Source organism: Tamandua tetradactyla, chromosome 14 (assembly GCF_023851605.1).
Source record: "Tamandua tetradactyla isolate mTamTet1 chromosome 14, mTamTet1.pri, whole genome shotgun sequence".
Taxonomy (NCBI): Eukaryota; Metazoa; Chordata; class Mammalia; order Pilosa; family Myrmecophagidae; genus Tamandua; species Tamandua tetradactyla.
The window spans coordinates 79571963-79593015 of NC_135340.1; the positions used below are offsets into that span (position 1 = coordinate 79571963).

General features: G+C 38.5%; 1 protein-coding gene across 1 annotated transcript in view; it reads left to right on the forward strand.

Annotated features, from left to right (window-relative positions):
- Positions 1 to 21053, forward strand: part of RAB8B (RAB8B, member RAS oncogene family) — an 84715-nt gene that overhangs the window by 54894 nt on the left and 8768 nt on the right. The window contains exons 2-4 of the mRNA XM_077128140.1: positions 695 to 755; positions 4072 to 4132; positions 20159 to 20236. Of these exons, the coding sequence (XP_076984255.1) occupies positions 695 to 755; positions 4072 to 4132; positions 20159 to 20236 (200 nt within the window). The remainder of the gene's footprint in view (positions 1 to 694; positions 756 to 4071; positions 4133 to 20158; positions 20237 to 21053) is intronic.

Below are 21053 nucleotides of genomic sequence, written 5' to 3' on the forward strand. Positions count from 1 at the left end.
AAAAATTACTAGTTCTCAGGTTCCAGCCCTGACCAATTAAATGAGAATCTACTGATTTTGAGGAGGGGCTGGCCTAGTCATCACTATTTTTTTCACACATTCCACAGGTAATTCTAAATTGCAGCCAAGGCTGACCACCCTAAGCTACTTTAGCTCTAACTAAAAAGTTATGGGGGAGCATTTAGTAAAACATGTAAAATATTTGCTAACTGTATAATATAAATATGCAGTCTTTCCCTTCCCTGTGATCAAATAAGCAATATTGTTTTTCCTTAGCCAGTGGTAGATTCTGAAAAACCAAATTGGAGAAAGACATTATAAAGAATTCCCATGGACTTTAGGAAAGTATGGGGGCTGAGGGTGGGAAGCATTGTTTAGATGTATTTAAGGAAGTAGAAAATATATGTCATATTCTCAGTCCAAATTATGTAGCTCAAAGGGATGATCCATTTGTATCAAAATAATGAGGCATATAATACGTTGCATTTAATATGCGTGGGAATTCTTTGCAGAGTAATTAGCATTCCTTTCTTCAGCTGTATTCAGAGGAAACATACCATTCACACTCTCTGTGTGTTCACATTTTCCAGTGCGTTGGAGAGTTTTTTTTCAATAGGAATCTTTGTCCTTTTCCCAATAGGACTTGGATTATATTTGAAGAAACTTAACATGTCTCACTTTGTTTTTCTGGCAGGAATTGATTTTAAAATCAGAACAATAGAGTTAGATGGAAAGAAAATTAAGCTTCAGATATGGTAAGTTAAAAAATATGTATATATGTGTACAGAGTTTCTGTCTTAGTTGGGAATTGGAAATGGAAATTTAAATGTGAATTGTGAGAACTCTGAGGCATTCTGTGATAGCTAAAATGCCTTTTTAAAAAAGAGTCAGAACCAAGGGGAAAGGAGTAAATGTTGCGCATCCTCCAGCAGCATCTCCACCAAGAATGGGAAAGTGAGGAGTGGCATCACTAGATCTTGGAGCCAGAGGAGAGCTGAGAGCTTATTCATCTAAAACTCTCATCTTACAGGGGAAGGTACTTAATTCCCAAGAGTGTAAGTTCCTTCTTTATCTTTGTTGTTGCAATTGTGAAATCAGGGCAAAATGGTCAGCAGGAAGTACAGAGATCTAGGTTCTAGCCATGATGCCTCTGAATTGAGGTGACTTTGGGGCCAATTGCCTCCCTTCTCTGGATCTACATATTTCTTTTCGTTAAATAAAACAACAGCAACAACAACAAAAAAAAAACATGAAGGAAACCATTATACTGGGAAATAAAGGAGGAAAAAAGTCACATCTTCCATTTCTCATATTGCAACATACAAGGCGCAGATATTATGATCACCTCCTTCTGGCTGGTATATTTTTGAAAAATCTGTCAAATGCCACTTAATAAATATTGTTCTTCCAGGTTGCCAATTAGAATATTTTTGACTTGAACTCGGAATCTCTTACATTTCTTTTAACCTTCTAAAAGGAAGAAACTGAAGCTGGTTTAATTTCCTTTGGTACAGTGCCTTGCATGAGGCCATTTGTATTTAGTGCCTCAAGGAATGTTTTTGATGATATTTGTTCATTTACTGTGTATTGATAACAGAGGTAACAAAGCTTAGAAATTGGGGACAGCATAGACAAGAAGGAGGCATGGCTAAATAGTGAAGTAATATCACCTTTTTCCTTAGGCACTTTTTCTTCCTTGAATCTCAGAACTGGGCTAGAATTGGAACATTGCATTGAAACCCACCACCCCTTTTTTGACAGAGGAGGAGCTAGAATTTAGAGTGGTGCAGTCCATCTGAAAGCATATGTCTGTTTAAGTGGGAAAACAAGGAAAACTTCCCAAATCTCCTGGTCATAGCATCAACTTCATATACTAGCTCAGTGTGTTGGTACCCAGTATACTTCATTCATTGGAAAACATTATGAAAGTTACCACAGCTGTTTTTTCATCTATTGGTAATTAGTAAGAAGTCAGATATTTTAAAGCTATAAAAAAATATTTTAAAAGGAAAGGAAAGAGTATTTCTGATTCCGTGCTATAAAATCCTGAACATAGCAATAGGAATAGAAAGTCTTGAGAGAGTTTCTAGGAGACTGTGGGTGATCAGCTAGTTAAAACTTTATAATATAGAGTGGCCAAAACCTCATGGCACTGTGTATTCATTAATACCCTCAGCAGGAAAATAATCTCCATTCAGTCCTCCCAACCTACTTTTAGTGTGGTAGGGATTTTTCCTCCATCCTTGTTGCAAAGCTGTCTCTAAATCAGTTAGTGTGAAAATCAAGAAAATATGCTGTACTAGTTTGCTAGCTGCCGGAATGCAATATACCAGAAACAGAATGGCTTTTAAAAAGGGGAATTTAATAAGTTGCTAGTTTACAGTTCTAAGGCCGAGAAAATGTCCCAGTTAAAAGCAAGACTATAGACATGTCCAATTTAAGGCATCTGGGGAAAGATACCTTGGTTCAAGAAGGCCAACGACGTTCGACGGTTCTGTCTCAGCTGAAAGAACACATGGAGAACATGGCGGCATCTGCTGGCTTTCACGTGGCTCTACCAAAAGGGACTCTCTCCAAAATGTTTCCTCTTTTAAAGGATTCCAGCAAGCAATTCCACCTTCAGTGGGTGGAGACATGCCTCTAGAAATCATCTAATCAAAAGTTACCACCCACAATTGGGTGGGTCACATCTTCATGGAAACAATCAGAATGCTCCCAACCCAGCAATATTGAATGAGGATCAAAGGGCATGGCTTTTCTGGGGTCCACCACAAATTCAGACCAGCACATATGGTTAGTCTGTTCAAAGGTTCTTGGCCTCTGTTTTCCCCATGATTTGTTTTCTGTGTGCTAAACAAATGCCCATGTATCTAACCATGATCAGTGAGAGAATAATAGGGTAAGATGACTTGGTTGTCAGTGCTAGCCCTGCACTGAACAGCAGAGGCCTAGGATGCATGAGTCTCATTTAGGGAGTTAAGCTATTTAGTGGCAGAGCTGGAACAACAGCCCTCCCGAGCATGTTTCCTCTTCTGCAGAACAAGGATGATGGCAATATCCACCACGTCAGGCCGTGGTGGACATCATGCGAGTGCAGTGTGAAAGTATTTTGTAAAGTGTACATAAATGTTAAGGTATTTTTTAATTTTTTAAAAAAATTTACTGTATTTCCCTTAGGCCTTTATTTGTTTCAGTTTAGCAGGTGTTAGGTTTTTAGTGTGTTTCCTTAAATACTTCTTTCTTCCCTGCGATTAAATTGTATGCTTAATACTATGTCTTAGTAGCACAGATAATGAATTAATTCTGGCTGTAGGGGCAAATTTGGGAATATTGATTTTCCTAAATATTAAGGAAATTTGACCTCCTTTAATGGGATTGCTTCTATAAATGTAATTAGGGACCTTTGCATTTTTCAGAATGTATTTTAATAGCATGCCTTCAGCTAAAATGCAAGAATATATGATAGGTTATGTACTTTTGAGGTCTTGTTCATATCTCTGCAAATATTGCCAAGGATTATGTGTTGAACTCCACCCTCCCCTTTAATCATAGGCTTCATAACTGAAAGAGTTCTTCAGGAGATCATTTTAGTGTGCTCTGCTGAGCAGAATTTACACAGTCATAAGTTCTGTTCAATTGTTTGCTTTGTGCAGAAATCAGACTTTGTCAAGAGAGCAAAATATCTTAATCATTAAGCACTTATACAAATGATTATAACTACCTCTGGGAGTCCAGAATTCAGAATGATTCTCTATTCCCTCCCACATGTATTTGACTAAAATTATATACCAGTTCTTAGCAGGGCCCATGTGTTTTCCTGTTGCCTCTTTTATCATCAAGGTCCAAGTTTTTCACCCAAGTCATTGTGATCTCCCAACAGGCTTCCGTGGCCACCTCCACCTCACCTCCAGATTGCAAATGCACAGCAGGCTCCCTTTATATCCTATTCCCTTTTCCTTTGAAACCATTGTATTTGTGAGCAGACTGCAATTATGTCTCCTACAGCTTAGTCTTTCCTCAGTGATGCTGGTGATGACTTTTAAAACCACTCTCTTCTGTTTCAAATTTTAGGGACACAGCGGGTCAGGAAAGATTCCGAACAATTACAACAGCATACTATAGAGGAGCCATGGTGAGTTGTGTGTTTGAGGATTTTATAATTCTTCAAAGTGAAATTAAAACAGGAATCTTCATTTATCAAGATTATAGGATTTAAGCTGGAATCTAGTATAACAGGGAAAAATAGATTTCTTGCTATGAAAACAAGACATTTAAAGGGTTTTTTGTTATGTTTGTGTATAGTGACTAAACTTTGCCATTGGTCTTCATAATAATAATCAGATGACTAGCTTGTAGATATTCTAGAACTCCTCCACACATTCTAAGATGATTATATATTTTTGTGATTTTTCCTTTTATTAACACTTTATGCCAAACCTTAGCCACAAGTCCCATGTCTAATTATTAATTTTTGCACCTTTTCACCATTCAGCCCTGACACCTTCACTCCTTATCTCTTATCACCTCCATAGCATCCACTGCTTATGGTTCATCTCTGTGAAGTCTCCTTGACCAGCATTCTAACAACTGGCAAGGAAGTAGCTGAATGATTCGTGACACTTTGAGGCTTAGAATCTGGTGGATCTTAACTACCAAGTTCTTCTTTGGTATACCCTGGCCTTATTCTTGTTACCATAACTTCATCACTTGGTTAATTTCCATTCTAAAATGCTTTATCTCTTCACCCCATTTATAGTGCTTGTCTCTGGGCAGGCACTGGGGGTGCAGATCACTTAGAACCCAGAATGTGGGGCCAATACCAGGGCTCTGTCTCTGGCTTTTAAGCCTCAGCTTGAGCAGTTGAGGTCATAAAGGCTGACCTAGTAGATTGTGGGGTACCAGCTGCCACCATACCCAGCTCGTTACTTAAAAGACTGTTTGTTCCTGGGAGCGGTGCCAGGGGTGACGGAATTGAAGGGGGTTGATGACTGTGCCTTTGCCTCCAGGAAAATGCTATCTGAATCCCCAGAACCCTTCATTATCATACTGCCCTTTCTTCCTCCCCCACTACCACTCATCCTTAGTTGTGAGCAACAGTAATCCATCCCCACAAAAAGATCGGAGATTCTGTTTTTAAGCTGTGTCACCTTTTCACTGCACACCCCTAAGCACTTTATATGTATGTATTTTCTACTCCCCACCCTAATAATAAGATTGTGAAGGGCATCATTTTAAGGAAGAGAGAGGCCAACTGCTCTCTGTTTTGCTTAGCTTGGAATCAGTCCTGTGTGGCAGGATGAGGTTTATTTGTTTGTTTCCCCTGGAGGGATTTTAGAGATTAATAAGAAAATCTTAGCAGATATGGTTTGGAATAGTTTACAGGTAATTCTGGTTAGAGGCATTTGATGCACACAAACCTTTCTGTGACCAGGTTTTAATTTTCTTGGAGTGATAACATGGATAACACTTGATTGCTTGTTTTCACTAGAGAGTAGGTAGGAATGCTTAGAATGTGGAAGCAAATGTTTCATTTGGATGTCTAGCTCTAGTTCATGATATGATGAAAGGGGTCATTAAAATGTGTTATTTAATTTAGATTTGGTGATTATCTGTCTTTTTCATTAATCTACTGCACAGTCGATCCTCATATTTCTTCAAATAATTAGAAATTATTGCTATCCTAGGTAGTACTGTTTTTTTCCATTTTGAAGCTAGGGATTTTTGTCTCTTTTGTTCTGTTTTAACACCAGTGCCCACAGTAGTGCGTGGCACAGAGTAGATGCTCAATAAACACTATCTGAATGAGTGAACCAGTGGAAAAATTCAGTCCTAGAAACATCCTTTGATAAATCTTAAAGAAATTCTGTTCTGCTCAAGTCTTTCAAATCTCTCAGCTCGTCTATTACTATGGGATATGGATCTAGCATGTTCTCATTTGACATGCACCATTTTCAGCAAGTGGTGGTTATGGTACTTTTACTTTGGTTGATTTGGATATGAAATATGCTGATAAGCACTGGACTGGAGTCTGCCATCATTGCAGAGTCCTTTGGTGTTTTTGCAACTCTTCAGCACCATTTGCTGGCATAGCAGTAAATCCCAATGGACGATGAGGCTTTTAGGAAAAAAAGAATCATATCATAGACAAAATCAAAACTTCTCATAGACCAATACCATGTCATAAATTCCGAGGAGGCTGTTCTTATTATGGGCATATACTAGATATATAATGCTTTAACTAATATACTTGAATTTGTATTTCCAAGTGATTTATATCATTATTTAACTTACAAACATGTGAGACAGTTGGATGCTTTCTCCTCATCCAACTTTATAATTTATACCTTTCTACAAAAGTATAAATTAATAATAACTACCGTTTACGGAGTCCAAGTCATATACTGTGTTCTAGGCTAAAGTACCTTACAAATGAAATCTTGGTAGATTCTCAACAACAATTCAATGTCCAGGAAGATTGTATTGCCCTCATTTTGTAAGTGAGAAATGGAGGCTGCGAGAGAGGAATTAATGACTCTAGAAACTCCTTATTAATACATGGCAGAGCCTGAGCTTGAAGCCTCAGACTCCATAGCCTGTACTCTTCACCACCATACTGTGTTCATACTTTTTTTTTATTTAGCATTTTTAATTGTGAAATATAACAAATATACAAAAAAAAAGAAAAAAGAAAAAGCAGTACTCTTCAAAATACACTCCAACAAGCAGCTGTGGAACAGATTTCATAGTCTGGTGTGGATTACCATTCTACTGTTTCCAGTTTTTCCTTCTAGCTGTTCCAAAACACTGGCGGCTTAGAGAAATATCAATATTCAGCAGTCATACTGATTTGTTAAATCCTGTCTTCTCTGGTATAACTCCTCGTTCTCCTTTGATCCTTCTTCACTCTGTAAGGATCTGTGGGCTGTGCCCTTTTTATCTTTTTCGTGTTGAAAAGGGGTGTTGATAATGTAGAATAGGGGAATGGAATTAGTTTATAATCTTGGAGAGGCTGGTCCCTCTAGGTTTCAGTTCTCAACTAATCTAGGAGCCTTCTGGAGGTAATGGGTTTCAGGAAAGTAAACTTAGTGCATGAAATATCATGATGTTGGTTGGGGTTTGGCAAGTTATGGCAATTAGCAATATTTAGCTAAAGCTGGCGTAAGGGTAGCCTCCAGAATAGCCTGTCGACTCTCTTAGCTGCTCATATCTTGTTTTGTTTTCTTTCTTTTCCCCTTTTTGGTCAAAAAGTGACTATTGATCACATGATGCCAACCAGGCTCTTCCCTGGGAATCATGCTCCACCTTGTCAGGAAGACTTTCACCCCTGAATATAATGTCCCCCATAGGGGTGAGGGTAATGATTTTCCTTGTGGGGTTGGGCTTAGAGAGAGAGGGGCCACATCTGAACAACAAAAGAGGTGTCCTGGAAACAACTCTTAGGCATAATTATAGGTAGTCTTAGTTTCTCCACTACAGAAATAAGTTTCATAAGGGCAAGCCTCAAAATAAAGCGCTAGGCATATTTTCTTGGGAGTCCCTAATGTTTGTGAGAGCACTCGGGGTTTCTCAGATGGGAAAGTTTAACAGTTCCATGTTTTTTCTCCAGTCCCTCAAGGGACCGTACCAATACTTTTTAATTATCAGCTGACCACAGTCTGGGATGTCTTCAGGTATTATTTTAACCTATACAGAATTTCAAGGCCTCATTCCTGTTTTGGTCTCCATGTGTTTGGGTTGTTTAAATGGGCTATCCAGACAGGTTGATTTAGATTGTGTGTTGCAGAAAATTTAGGTTCTAGACACAATAAACCTCTCTGCCTTTGGTCTCATAAAATAGGTGAAGTTCTAGAGTACATACGCTCTCATCTTTTGCCCTGTATTCTGATTTACCTTAGTCTCAACCAGATTGGCTTCGTTTTTAATCTTTAATTGAAGTCTGGTCTGTTCTTTGGTTATTTTAACTGTTATTGTATGTAGCAATGCTGACTTTCAGAGCTGCCGAGCTCCAGGTCTGAATCATAGGTGTCGTAGAGATACTCAGAGTTCCAGGGAAATACCAGCTTCTGTGTCTTAGAATCTAGAAATGCATTTAGCACTTCAGACTAAGTATGGCTGCTATAAGTGCTTACAACCTGGACTCCAATTTTCTTATAAGTATTTTCTGAATGCGACCATGGCATATTTGTTATTTTGTTTCTGGCTTATTTTGTACAACACATTGTCCCCAAGGTTCATTTAATTCATTGTGTGCCTCATGTCTTCATTCCTTTTTGTCACCGCACTGTATTCCCTCATATATATATATATATATATATATATATATATGTATCTCGCAGTTCACCTTTTAGCTTCTTAGTCATTGTATCCTTTGTCCCTCTCCACCCATTGGACTTCATGGATAATGTACAAAATAAACAAACCATGTCTTACAGTGTCTTCACTTGTTTGTTCAGTTAGCAGCACTCTCAATTTTAGAGTTTTCATTGGTTCAAAGAAACAACTGATAAACACAGCCTCACCAAATATCCAATCAAAATCTCACCTAGGGTAGGCCACGGTGCTCGACAGGCAGAGTTCTCGCCTGTCATGCCGGAGACCTGGGTTCATTTCCCAGTGCCTCCCCATGAAAAAAAAAGACAAACAGACAAACCTCACCTAATCTCTTGTCCCTCCCTTTCAGTTATTTACCGCTGGTATTGCTGTGGTACTATTGCTGTATTCGTTAACTATAGCCTGTAGTAAGCAATAATGGTTTTCCCAATAATAGTAGTCCTCTATTATTGACTTTTTGTACAGTATCAAACCTTTGGAGGAGTTCATGCAAGAACCTGTTTATAACTATAGAGATAAATGGTGGCATACATGGCACTATACATCCCCTTTCAATCATATTTACGGTCAATATGGCAGTGTTATTTCTAACTCGGCTAATTGGCTACTGTCATTTCTATCCTTTCCCTCACTTTTAAGTTCACCCTTATTAGGTGATCTTTCCTCTGTCTCTAGCTTCTGTATGCCTCTAGGTCCCTGCATTATTTAGGGTTCTCTACAGAATCAACAGGGAACACTCACAAGTATAAAATTTATAAAAATGTCTCATGTGACCATGGGAACGCAGAGTCCAAAATCCACAGGGCAGGCTGTGAAGCCAATGATTCCGATGGTGGGTCTGAACGAACTCCACAGGAGAGGCTCACCAGCTGAAGCAGGAAGAGAGCCTGTCTCTTCTGAATCCTCCTTAAAAGGCTTCCAGTGATTAGATTAAGTATCACTCATTGCAGAAGGCACTCCCCTTGGCTGATTACAAATGGAATCAGCTGTGGATGCAGCTGACATGATCATGATTTAATTCTATGAAATGTCCTCATTGCAACAGACAGGCCAGTACTTGCCCAACCAGACAAACAGATACCATTACTTGGCCAAGTTGACACATGAACCTGACCATGACAGTCCCCTATATTCTAAGTGTAAAACCTTTGAGATTACCAGAATCATAATAGCAAAATCAAGTGGTATCTGTCCTATTTTGTCTGACTTTTTTCACTCAGAATTATGTCCTCAAGGTTCATCCATGTTGTCATATGCTTCGGGCCCTCATTTCATCTCACTGCTACGTAATATTCCATTTGTATGTATATACCACATTTTGTTTATCCACTTGTCTGTTGATGGGCACTTAGATTGTTTCCATCTTTGGCAATTGTGAAAAGTGCCACTATAAACATTGGTGTGCAAATGTCTGTTTGTATCACTGCTTTCAGTTCTTCTGGGTATATACTGAGTAGTGGTATTGCCAGGTCATAGGGCAACTCAATATTTATTTAGTTTTCTGAGGAACCGCCAAACTGTCTTACACAGTGGCTGCACCATTATACATTCCCACCAGCAGTGAATAAGTGTTCCAGTTTCTCCACATCCTCTTCAACATTTTTAGTTAACTATTTGTTTAATAGCAACCATTCTTATAGGTATAAGGTGATATCTTGATTTGCATTTCCCTTAGGGCTAATGAAGATGAACATCTCTTCATGTGCTTTTTCACCATTTATATTTGCTTTTTAGAAATTATTCATATCCTTTACCCATTTTATAATTGGGTTGTTTGTTCTTTTGTTGTTGTTGAGTTGTGTAATTTCTTTATGTACACAGGATATCAAACCATTATCTAATATGTGATTTCCAAATATTTTCTCCAATTGAGTTGACTGTCTCTTTACCTTTTGAAAAAAGTCGTTTTGAGACACAGAAGCATTTGACTTAAAGGAGTGCCCATTTAACAATTTTTTTCTTTCATTGCTTGTGCTTTGGGTATAAAGTTTAAGAAGCTACCTTCTATTAGTAGGTCTTGAAGATGTTTCTCCATATTTTCTTCTAGGAGTTTTAAGCTACTGGCTTCTATATTTAGGTTTTTAATCCATTTTGAATTAATTTTTGCATAGGGTATAAGGTAGGGGTCCTCTTTCATTCATTTGGCTACTGATAGCCAATTCTCCAGGCCCATTTATTGAAAAGACTATTCTGTCTCAGTTCAGTGGATTTGAGGGCCTTATTGAAGATCAATTGACTATAGATTTGGTCGTCTATCTCCGTACTCTTGATTCAATTTCATTGGTCAGTACTTCTGTCTTTGTGCCAGTACCCTGCTGTGTTGACCACTGTGGCTTTATAGTAAACTTTAAAGTCAGGAAGCATTAATCCTTCCATTTTGCTTTTTTTCCCCAGGGTATCTTTAGCTAGTCAAGGTCTCTTTCCCTTCCAAATAAATTTGATAACTAGCTTTTGCAAGTCTTCAAAGTAGTTGGTTGGGATTTTGATTGGTATTGCATTGAATCTGTAGATCGATTTGGGTAGATTTTACATCTTAACGATATTCAGCCTTCCTATCAATGAGTATGGAATGCCTTTCCATCTATTTAGATCTTTGATTTCTTTTAGCAATGCTTTGTAGTTTTCTGTGTGTAAGTCCGTGACATCCCTGGTTGAGCTTATTCCTAGATAATCAATTATTTTAATTGTTTTGTGAATGGAATTTTTTCCTTAACTGTCTCCTCAGGTCATTACTAGGGTATAGAAACATAACTGATTTTTGTACATTAATCTTGTATCCTACCACTTTGCTGAATTTGTTATTAGCTCAAGTAGCTTTGTCATACATTTCTCAGGGTTTTCCAAATGTAGGATCATGTCATCTCCAAATACTGAAAGTTTTACTTCTTCCTTTCCTGTTTGGATGTCTTTTATTTCTTTCTCCTGTCTAATCACTTCAGGTAGGACTTCTAATATAATGTTAAATAATAGTGGTGGCAGTGGGCAACCTTGTCTCTTTCTTGATTTTAGGAGGAATGTTTTCAATCTCTCACTGTTAAGTATGATGTTAGCTGTGGTTTTTCTGTATATGCCCTTTATGATATTGTGGAAGTTTGCTTTGATTCCTACCTTCTGAAGTGTTTTTATCAGAAAAGGATGCTGAATTTTCTCAAATGCTTTCTCAGCAATTGATATGATCATGTGATTTTTCCTCTTTCGATTTGTTAATATGCTGTATTACATTGATTGATTTTCTTATGTTGACCCTCCCTTGCATTCCTTGAGGTGAGAATTTTTGCATCTGTATTCCTTAGGGAGATTGTTCTGTAGTTTTCCTTTCTTTAGCGTCTTTTTCCAGTTTTGGTGTTATAGTGATGTTAGCTTTGTAAAATGAATTAGGTAGTGTTCTTTCTTTCTTCAATTTTTTTTAGAAGAGTTTGAAGCAGAATTTGGTGTTAGTTCTTCTTGGAATGTTTGATAAAATTCCCCTGTAAAGCCATCTGGTTCTAGGCTTTTCTTTGTAGGAAGTTTTTTGATGACTGTTTGAATCTGTTTACTTAGAGTTGGTTTGTTGAGATCTTCTTGGGTCACTGTAGGTGGTTCATGTTTTTCTAGGAATTTGTCCATTTCCTCTAAGTTGCCTAGTTTGTTCACATATAAAATCAGTATTCTCTTATGATTTTTAAAATTTCTGCAAGACTGCCTTTCGTATTTCTTGTAGGGCAGGTCTCGTTGACTATTTATCTCAGTTTTTGTTTATCTTTGAAGATTTTAATCTTTCCCTCACTTTTGAAGGGAAATTTGACTGGATACAGAATTCTTGGCCTGAAGCCTTTCTCATTTAGGATCTTAAATGTATCATACCACTGCCTTCTCACCTCCATTGGTGCCTGTTGAAGAGTCCAAACTCAGTCTTATATGGTTTTCTCTGTATGTAGTAGATTGCTTTTCTGTTGCTGCTTTCAGGACTTTTTCCTTCTTTTCAAAATTTTGCAGTCTGCTTAGTATGTATCTTGGAGTAGGCTTTTTTGGATTTATTCCATTTGAGGTTCCTTGGGCCTCTTTGATTCGCATATTTCTGTCTTTTATAAAGGTTGGGAAGTTTTCTCTGATTATTTCTTCAACTAACCTTCCCAGCCCTTTACTCTTCTCTTCTCATTCTGGGATACCAGTGATTTTTATATTTGTGCTGCTTTTGTTGTCCATCATTTCCCTGAGATGCAGTTCCATTTTTTTCCATCTCGCTTGCCATTTGTTCTTTGGTGTGCTCTAGTTCAATTGTTCTGTCTTTTAGCTCACTTATTCTTTCTTCCACTTCTTTGAATCTGCTATCGTGTGTCTCTAGTATATTTTTAATTTGGTCTACAGTGTCTTTCATCTCTGTGAATCTGCTGTTTTCCTATTTAATCTGTTGAATTCTTCTTATGTTCTGTATTAGTTTTCTCATGCTCTAGACAGCAATATACCAGAAATTGAGCAGCTTTTAAAAACAGAATTTAATAAGTTACAAGTTTATAGTTCTAATGCTGAGAAAATGTCCAAACTAAGGCACCAACAAGAGGTTTCCTTCATTCAAGAAAGACTGATGCCATCCAGAACACTTCTGTCATCTGGGAAGGCATGTGGCTGGCATCTACTGGTCCCTTGCTTCTGAGCTCCTTTGCTTTAAGCTTCTGTTTCCTGTGGGGGTTCCTCAGTTGGCATCTGGGGGCCTTCAGTTAGCTCTTTCAGGACATAACTCTGCGTTCTGGCTTGTTTAGCATCTCATGAGAAGGCACGTGCCGATGTCTGCTGGGCCCTGCATCTATAAAAGTCTGGGTCTTGTGTTGGCTCTGTCATCTCTTAAGCAGCTGCTCTCCAAGTGTCTGCATCTCCAAGCATCTCTTGTTTCTGAGATTCTCCAAAATGTTTCTCCTTTTAAAGACTCTAGTAAATGAATCAAGAACCACCCTGAATGGGCAGATTCACATCTCCATCTAGTCAAAAGGCCAAACCCACAGTTGGGTGTATCACATCTTTGTGGAGATAATCTCATCCAAAGGTCACACCCACAACCTGGAGGGCCACATCTCCGTGGAGATTTAATCAAAAGAGTTTCAACCCTATGATATTGAAAGAGGATTAAGAGAACATGGCTTTTCTGGGGTACATAACACTTTCAAACTGGCACATGCTCTTCTAATGTCTTCTTGATATCCTTTATTTCTTTATAAATATCTTTGTGTAGTTCTTTATCTTTATAAATATAAATATCTTTATAAATATCAAGCCCTCTGGTGTTTTGATTTGGTCATTTAGTTGGTCCATTTCTACCTGGATCTTCATGTGCTTTGTGATCTCCTGTTGTGTTTGGGACATTTGATTATCTAAAATAAGGTTATTTTTCAAATTGTTTTCCTTCATTCATCTAAAGTTTTCTGTTTACTTTTGCCAGTAATTCCACACCAAACAAGGCCCAGAACTCAAATAGGGGTATGGTTCTACTTGAGGGTCTATTAAAAGCTAGGCAGGGTGCACAGGTAGTTCAGTGGCACAGTGCCCACCCACCCTGTGGGAGATCCAGGCTCAACTCCTGGCCCATGCACTCTCCCCCCCCAAAAAAAAACACCTCAGAAATTGTAGGGTCAGAAGCCAGAAGAAGACACTTCAAGATTGGGAATGAGCTCAGACTGGTGCCCACAGAAGAGAAAGAGAAAAAAACTAAAACTAAAACTAAAAATAATTTTAAAACTAGGCAAATTAGGAGTTTGCCAGCCTGCATTTACCACTTCTTCCCAGCAGATGATGCTCTCAAACCACCTCCTCCCCTCAGGCCCACCTCTTCCAGGCATGTGGTGGTGGGTTGGCCAGTCCCAGTGCATGAGATGGGGTAACTGATCACAACGCCTGGCCTGACAGCTGATCACAGTGTCTGGTGCCCAGTGTACCTGCCACTAACAGCACCTAACAGGATGAAAATTTGTGGCGCCTGACAGGATGACCGATCCTAGTACCTGATTGGTGTAGCTTTTTATAGTAGGCGGCTAGGTGTGCCTCTGGGCTCTTCACGGGTGCTACTGGCTACAGAGCCGCATGGGGAGTTGTCCTTTGGTAGCTGCTGGGGCAAGTTGGATTGGAGAGACAGTTCCTTCCCTCAGATCTGCACTTGCCCTTGTGCTGCTGTCTGCCCCCGGTGGGATCATGGCTGAACAGACTCCCTCTGCTCTCCCTGGCCTCCTCTCTCTACCAGGATCTCCCCATAAAATGCCAAAGACCCTCTTTGATCACTCACCCCCTGGCAATGCAGTCCTGGTCGTTTTTCTGTCGCCCCTCTTGTTACCCCACAGAGCAGGGGTAAAACCAGCCTACACTATTCTGCCATCTTCCCAGAAGTCACGTTCACTGTGTTCATACTTTTTGTGCTAACGAAAGTGCGGCTTCATAACACAGACATAAAACATGTATCTGATCAAGAGCTATAGCAGTTATTTGTTTAATTTTAGCATTGTAGGTAGCTAGACAGAATGATCCTCTTTCCATCAGGAATTATTCACATTCCACCTTTTTTTTTTTTCAATTATTTACATTGAGACAATTGTAAAATCTCCTTTACTGTATAGCCAAAATGAAACATTCCATTTGAGGCTGGGGTGGGGGGTGGGGCAGAGGGGACTAGAGGAGAATATTGTTTGTCATTAAAACAATAATATTCATTTTCTTGTTTGTAAAAAGAATGCATGTAATATAGAAAACTTTGACAATCCCTGGAAATATGGAGACAAAAATCAGGGTGGTGTAATCGTGGCTCAGTGGCAGAATTCTCGCCTGCCATGCTGGAGACCTGGGTCCGATTCCCAGAGCCTGCCCATGCCAAAAAAGGGAAAAAATCATCCAAAATCCCTCTGAAAGAGAGTTTCTATTGATATTTTGCTGAATTTCTTTGATTCTTTCATTTATGTATATATGTATAATTTATATTTATTTACTTTTTTAAAATTTATTTACAAAGTTAGAAGCCACACCTCAAAGAACCTTGTTGAGCATACTAAGGAATTTTCATTCAATTAGGAGTGCAATGGAGAGGTACTGAAAGAGTTTAAACAATGGAATAACTCTGGGGCCTCTGGAGAGTGTGTGAGAGAAGGTTAAGGATGAAAGCAGGGAACCAGTAATAGGTTAAATAACCAGTTAAGGCTAATTGATGACAGTAGTCAGGTTAAGGCTAATAGATGAAAATCAGTAAAACCGTGAATGTGTGTGTATGTGGGGGTGGGGTAGAGATCTGATTCTGGAAATACTGAGGCAGTTGGGACTACAGTACTTAGTGACCGACTATGAAAGGGAAGGTAAGTCCCAGCAGTCTACTTAGGCTGACTGGCTGGATTGTATTGTCCCTTACTAAGATGAAGAGAATAAAAACAGGAATAGAGATTTACAGGGGAGGAGGACAGCTTTAAGATTTTGTTTTGTTTTGTTTGTTTTTATTTAGTTGAGTTTGTGGTGACTTCCGGGAACATCTAGGACCTAATGTCCAGTAATTGCCCTAAGATACATCTGGTTTCCGCCTAACTCTTTGGCCTCAATTTATACCCTTCTCCCTTAGATCTGTACACTTCTGCTAATCTGACTTTCTTTGGCGCAATCTGGTAGGCTCCAGGCCTTCATAATCAGCAAAATATTTGTAACACTTATACTGTGTGCCAGGCACTGTGGGCTCCCCCTCTTCACCTAACCCCAGCCTCTTTGTCCAGATTAGATTATGTTTCTAGTTTTTGTGCTCAGATTACCCTGTGCTTTTTCGTAACAGTTGTCAAAATTATAATTAATTTTACAGTTATTTTTTCATTGTCTGTTTCTTTTGTTAGCCATTCATGAGAGGAAGGGACCTTGTCTATTTTCCTCACTGCTAATAACACCTAGTATATTATTTGGCGCATAGTAGGTATATGCCAAATGAGCAAAAAATATTTGCTCATTTGTAGATGTAGTACTTAGTATGGAAGTGTGGCCTGGGGATATGGACTTTGGAAGGGTTAGCATGCAAACTATTAGTTAGTAACTAAACTATTCCAATAGTTTGGATCATTTAGTTGAAACAGTTGGAAGGTGAACCCTTTAGATATGCCAGACATGGAGTCTTTAAAAATATGACAATGCCTTTCATTCATCCTGTTCAACAAATGCATTTGTATTTTAAGTGTCTTAGACAAAGTGACTTTTTAAAAAACTTCTCTCTATCAGTCCATTTCTGAAACTTGAGTGTAGTGTTATATAAATCAAATTCCTTGAATACTGTTTTAGTTAGAAGTTTGCTAAATGCTGCCAGAATACAATATCCAGAAATGGAACGGCCTTTAAAAAGGGAATTAATTAAGTTACAAGTTTACAGTTCTAAGGCCATAAAAAATGTCCAAACTAAGGCATCTAGGGAAAGATACCTTGACTCAAGAAGGGCCAAGTGGTATCCTGGATCTCTCTGTTAGCTGGGAAGGCATGTGGCTTTCGTCTGAGGTCCATGCTCCCAGTTCATTGCTTCCAGCTTCTAATTCCTTTGTAAGTGTCTGTGGGTCTTGACTTAGCTTCTCTGGGTTTTGGCTCACTTATCATCTTATGGGAAGGCACATGGCAATGTCTGCTGGGCTCTGGTTTCTAACAACACATCCCTAAATGTCTGCATCTTTGTTGGCTCTGAAGCAACTCCAAGATGTTTCTCCTTTTAAAGGACCCCAGTAAAGTAATCAAGACCCACCTTGAATGGGTAGAGTCACATCTCTATCTAATCAGAAGGTCAACAACCACAATTGTGTGTGTGTATGCCACATCTCCATGGAAGTAATCTAATAAAAAGACCACACTCACAATTGAGTGGGTCACTCTCTGTGGAAACAATCAAATCAAGGGTTCCACCCTTAATAGTAGATCTGGCCCCACAAAATTGGGTCAGGATTGAAACATGGCTTTTCTGGGATACAGTAATAGTTTCAAACCAGCACAAAGACTTAATGCTGCCATGTACATTTCCTAAGAAATTTATGTCGCCATAAGTACAGTTATCAAGTTTAAGAAATTTAACATTGATATAAAGCTTAAAATCTATATCTCAGTGTTTCATATGTCCCAATAATGTCCCTTTGAGCCTTTTCTCCTCCCTTGCTAGATCCCATCCAGGATCATGTATTGCACTTGTCATTGTCTCTTTATTTATTTATTGTTAATTGAGGGGACAGATATACAACATAAACTTTTCCATCTCAACCACTCCCAGGCATACCATTCAGTGGGATTGATCATATTCACAGTATTGTAGTACCTTTGCCACCGTCCATTACAAAAATCTTCTCATCCCCCCAAATGGAAACCCTGTGCCCATTATGCATTTCTCTTGTTTCCTGCTCCTTGCAACCTGTACTCTAATTTCTGTCTCTCTGAACTTGCATATTCTCCAGTATTTTCTTGGTTGTTCCCATGGGGCTTAAATTTTTAACACCTAAATCTATAACAATCTTATTTGCTTTGATACCAACTTAACTTCAGTGATACACACAAACTATGTCCCTATACCCTCCCCCCCACCTTTATGTAACTTATGTCACAAATGTTTGTACACATGTACACATGTTTGTACATTATGAGTCCAGAACCACTGATTTATCATTTTTGTGAATTAGCTTTTTGATCCTGTAGAAAGTAAAAGGTAGAGTTATAAACCTAAAATAAACTAGTATGGCCATTTATATTTAATATGTGATCTTTATTTGCAGAACTCTCTTTAGGGCCAGTCTAATGGTGACAAACTCCCTCAGCTTTTGTTTATCTGGAAACGGCTTAATCTGTCCCTCATTTTTAAAAGGCTTTTTTTCTTGGTTATAGAACTTTTTCTTGGCAATTTTTGCTTTTAGCTCTTTAAATAAATTTGTCATCCCACTGCCATGTTGCCTCCATGGTTTCTGATGAGATATTGGCCCTAATGTTATTGAGCCTCCCTTGTATGTACCATGTTACTTCTTTCTTGCAACTTTCAAAATCCTCTCTTTGTCTTTGGCATTTGAAGGTTTGATTGTAACATGCCATGGCAAGGGTTTATCTAGATTTGTCTTGTTTGGAGTTTGTTGAGCATCTTAGATGTGTATATTCATATCTTTCATTAAGTTTGGGAAGTGTTCAGCCATTAATTCTTTGAATATTCTCACTGCTCCTTTCTATCTTACTTATTCTGGAACTCCCACAATGTATATTGGTATGCTTGATGGTGTCCCACCCGGTTCTTCAGACTGTTCATTTTTCCTTATTTCTACTTTCTGCTCCCCAGACTGAATGATTTGAGTTGTCTTATCTTCAAGTTCACTGATTCTTTCTTCTGCTAGCTCCAATCTGCTGTTGAACCCCTCTATAGGAATTTTTAATTTACTACTTAGACTTCACTTCTGTTTGTTTCTTTTTCATAATTCCCATATTTCTATTGATGGTCTTTTTGTGTTCATTTCTTGTTTTCCTGATTTCCTTCAGTTCTTTGTCCATGTTTTTTCCTTTAGCTCTCTGAGCATTTTTAGGGCCATTTTTCAAAAGTCTTTATTTAGTAAGTCCCAGATTTGGGCCTCCTTATTGATGGTTTCTAATGTTTTAATCTTTAATCTTTTAATCTCCTTTGCCTGGACTATCACTACTTGCTTCTTTGTTTTGTAACCTTTTTTTGAAAACTGGACACTTTGATCTTTTAAAGTGGAACTGCTGGAATTTGGACTCTGAGAGGTCTATTCCTTAAGCTTGTATCCAGCTAGTGTTACAGCAGAGCTTTCCTTGGTTGTCAGGAACTGAAAAAAAAAAAAAAAAAAAAAAGAAGAACAAGTTAAAAAAGAACCACCTTTCCCATTGGTGGTTCTGTCATACAGACTGACCTATGAGAGTGCTCTCTTTAAGGCTTATCTGTAAATTGACTTTGCAGAATAGCTCTGGACCAAAGCATAGGGGCCTCCCTCATCCTTTCTGTGCATGGTTTATCTTGGGCAGGTGTGTTTGGTGCACCCCAAGCAGCCACTTGACAGCTCTCCCATAGCATTCTGTAGGAGAGCTCTGTGAGCAACTTTCTATACGCAGAGCAAGTTCAGCTATTGGACCAAACATACACGCTCACAGTATGTGCACAGAGGTTACTCTCTGCTCCCTACGGAAGTGGGACCAGGGATCTGCCTGGCTGCACACTGAGCTCGTTAGGGCGGGGAAGAGGCCAGCCATTGTACCACAAAAGCCTACTGTTTTTAAATAGCCTTTTTCTTGATTTGGTGCTCTCCCAGTTACTGCAGTCCTTTAATTATTTTCTGGAGCTTTGAGGAAGATGTTTCTGCCAGGTCTTGCTTGTTGTTCAACACTTCTGTTGGGGGACAGAACCCTGAAGCATCTGACTCTGCTGTCTTACTGGGCTGAGCCTCTAAATAGTGAGTTTTGATGGGCACAAATAAAAAATAAATATGTTTTCAATCTTAATCTAGAGGATTAAGAGGTAAGTCAATTTTTGCTTGGAATTAACAAGTACCCAATGGAAGTGATTATCTCTTTCTGCCAATGTTATCTTCTGTTTTGATTTAAGCTGTTTTGATTTAAGCACTCTTTTGGTGCCAGCTGGTGTCAGTTTTTATTATATGAGGCCAAGTTAAAAGGTGTATCACCTTTCCCATAATCACTAATTCATTAAAGGTTTATAGTGAAAATGCTAACAGAGTTTTTATTTATTTAGATAGTAAGATAATAAAAATTTATTTCTTTGTATTTTTCAAATTTATTTTGAATTCTTTTGTAAAGAAGAAAAAGGATAAACTAATAAAAGGTTTATATGATATAAAGTACTAAATAAAGGCCTTTTTTCCTCTTATAGGGGATTATGCTGGTCTATGACATCACAAATGAAAAATCATTTGACAATATTAAAAATTGGATACGAAACATTGAAGAGGTATGTATAAACGGAAAGTGAATGATGATAATGGCGAGTCCTGCTGTGTGCTTGTAAAGCTCCTTCTGTGTCTCTGTGAGGCAGCTGAGCTGCTAAGAAGTAGGGCATGGCAGGTTGGGGCCCCTCCTGCTGAGGAGTACATTGTGGGGCTTGTTCTCCTGTGCTGCCCATCCAGCTACTCTGGCTGGCTGTGAGGGGTAGACAGAGGTTTCACAAAATTTTAAATTGGGGCCGGATCTTGGAAATCATTTAGTCTAGGTCCCCAATTTGCACATGAGGAGACTGAGGCTGTACTCATACCTCCTTTAAAACATCTGATGCCTTGGTTGTTTGATTAGCAAAAATATATCCCCTTTGGCAACTTAACATTTTGCTTTTCTAACATTTGTCCTATCTTAAATATTTCAAAGCTTTGCCTTATAAATTTGTCTTAATTCCAAGGTGATTGATATTAAAGGTTTTTTTTTTTGTTTTTTGACACTTCAAAAAAAAATCTGATTCTGTAGTGATTTCATACTTGTATCTGTATTACTTACTAGAATTATTTTTAAATGGTTCAGAATCCAGGATCTCTTCCCTGCTGGGTCACTCAAGATCAGGGACTTTTTTTCTTCTTTGACCCTAACAAATGTTTGGATGTTTGGGGTTAGATAACCATGAGTTTTATTTGTTCATGTGAAAAAAAAAACATGAGACTGAAGTTCTACAAACCTTTGAGAAAAAAATTTGCACAGGCAGCAGCTTCTCCCCTCCTCCCGTCTTTAAATTCTTCTCTCAGTCAGGCCTTGTGTTGAGTGAAAGATTATTTGTTCTATTA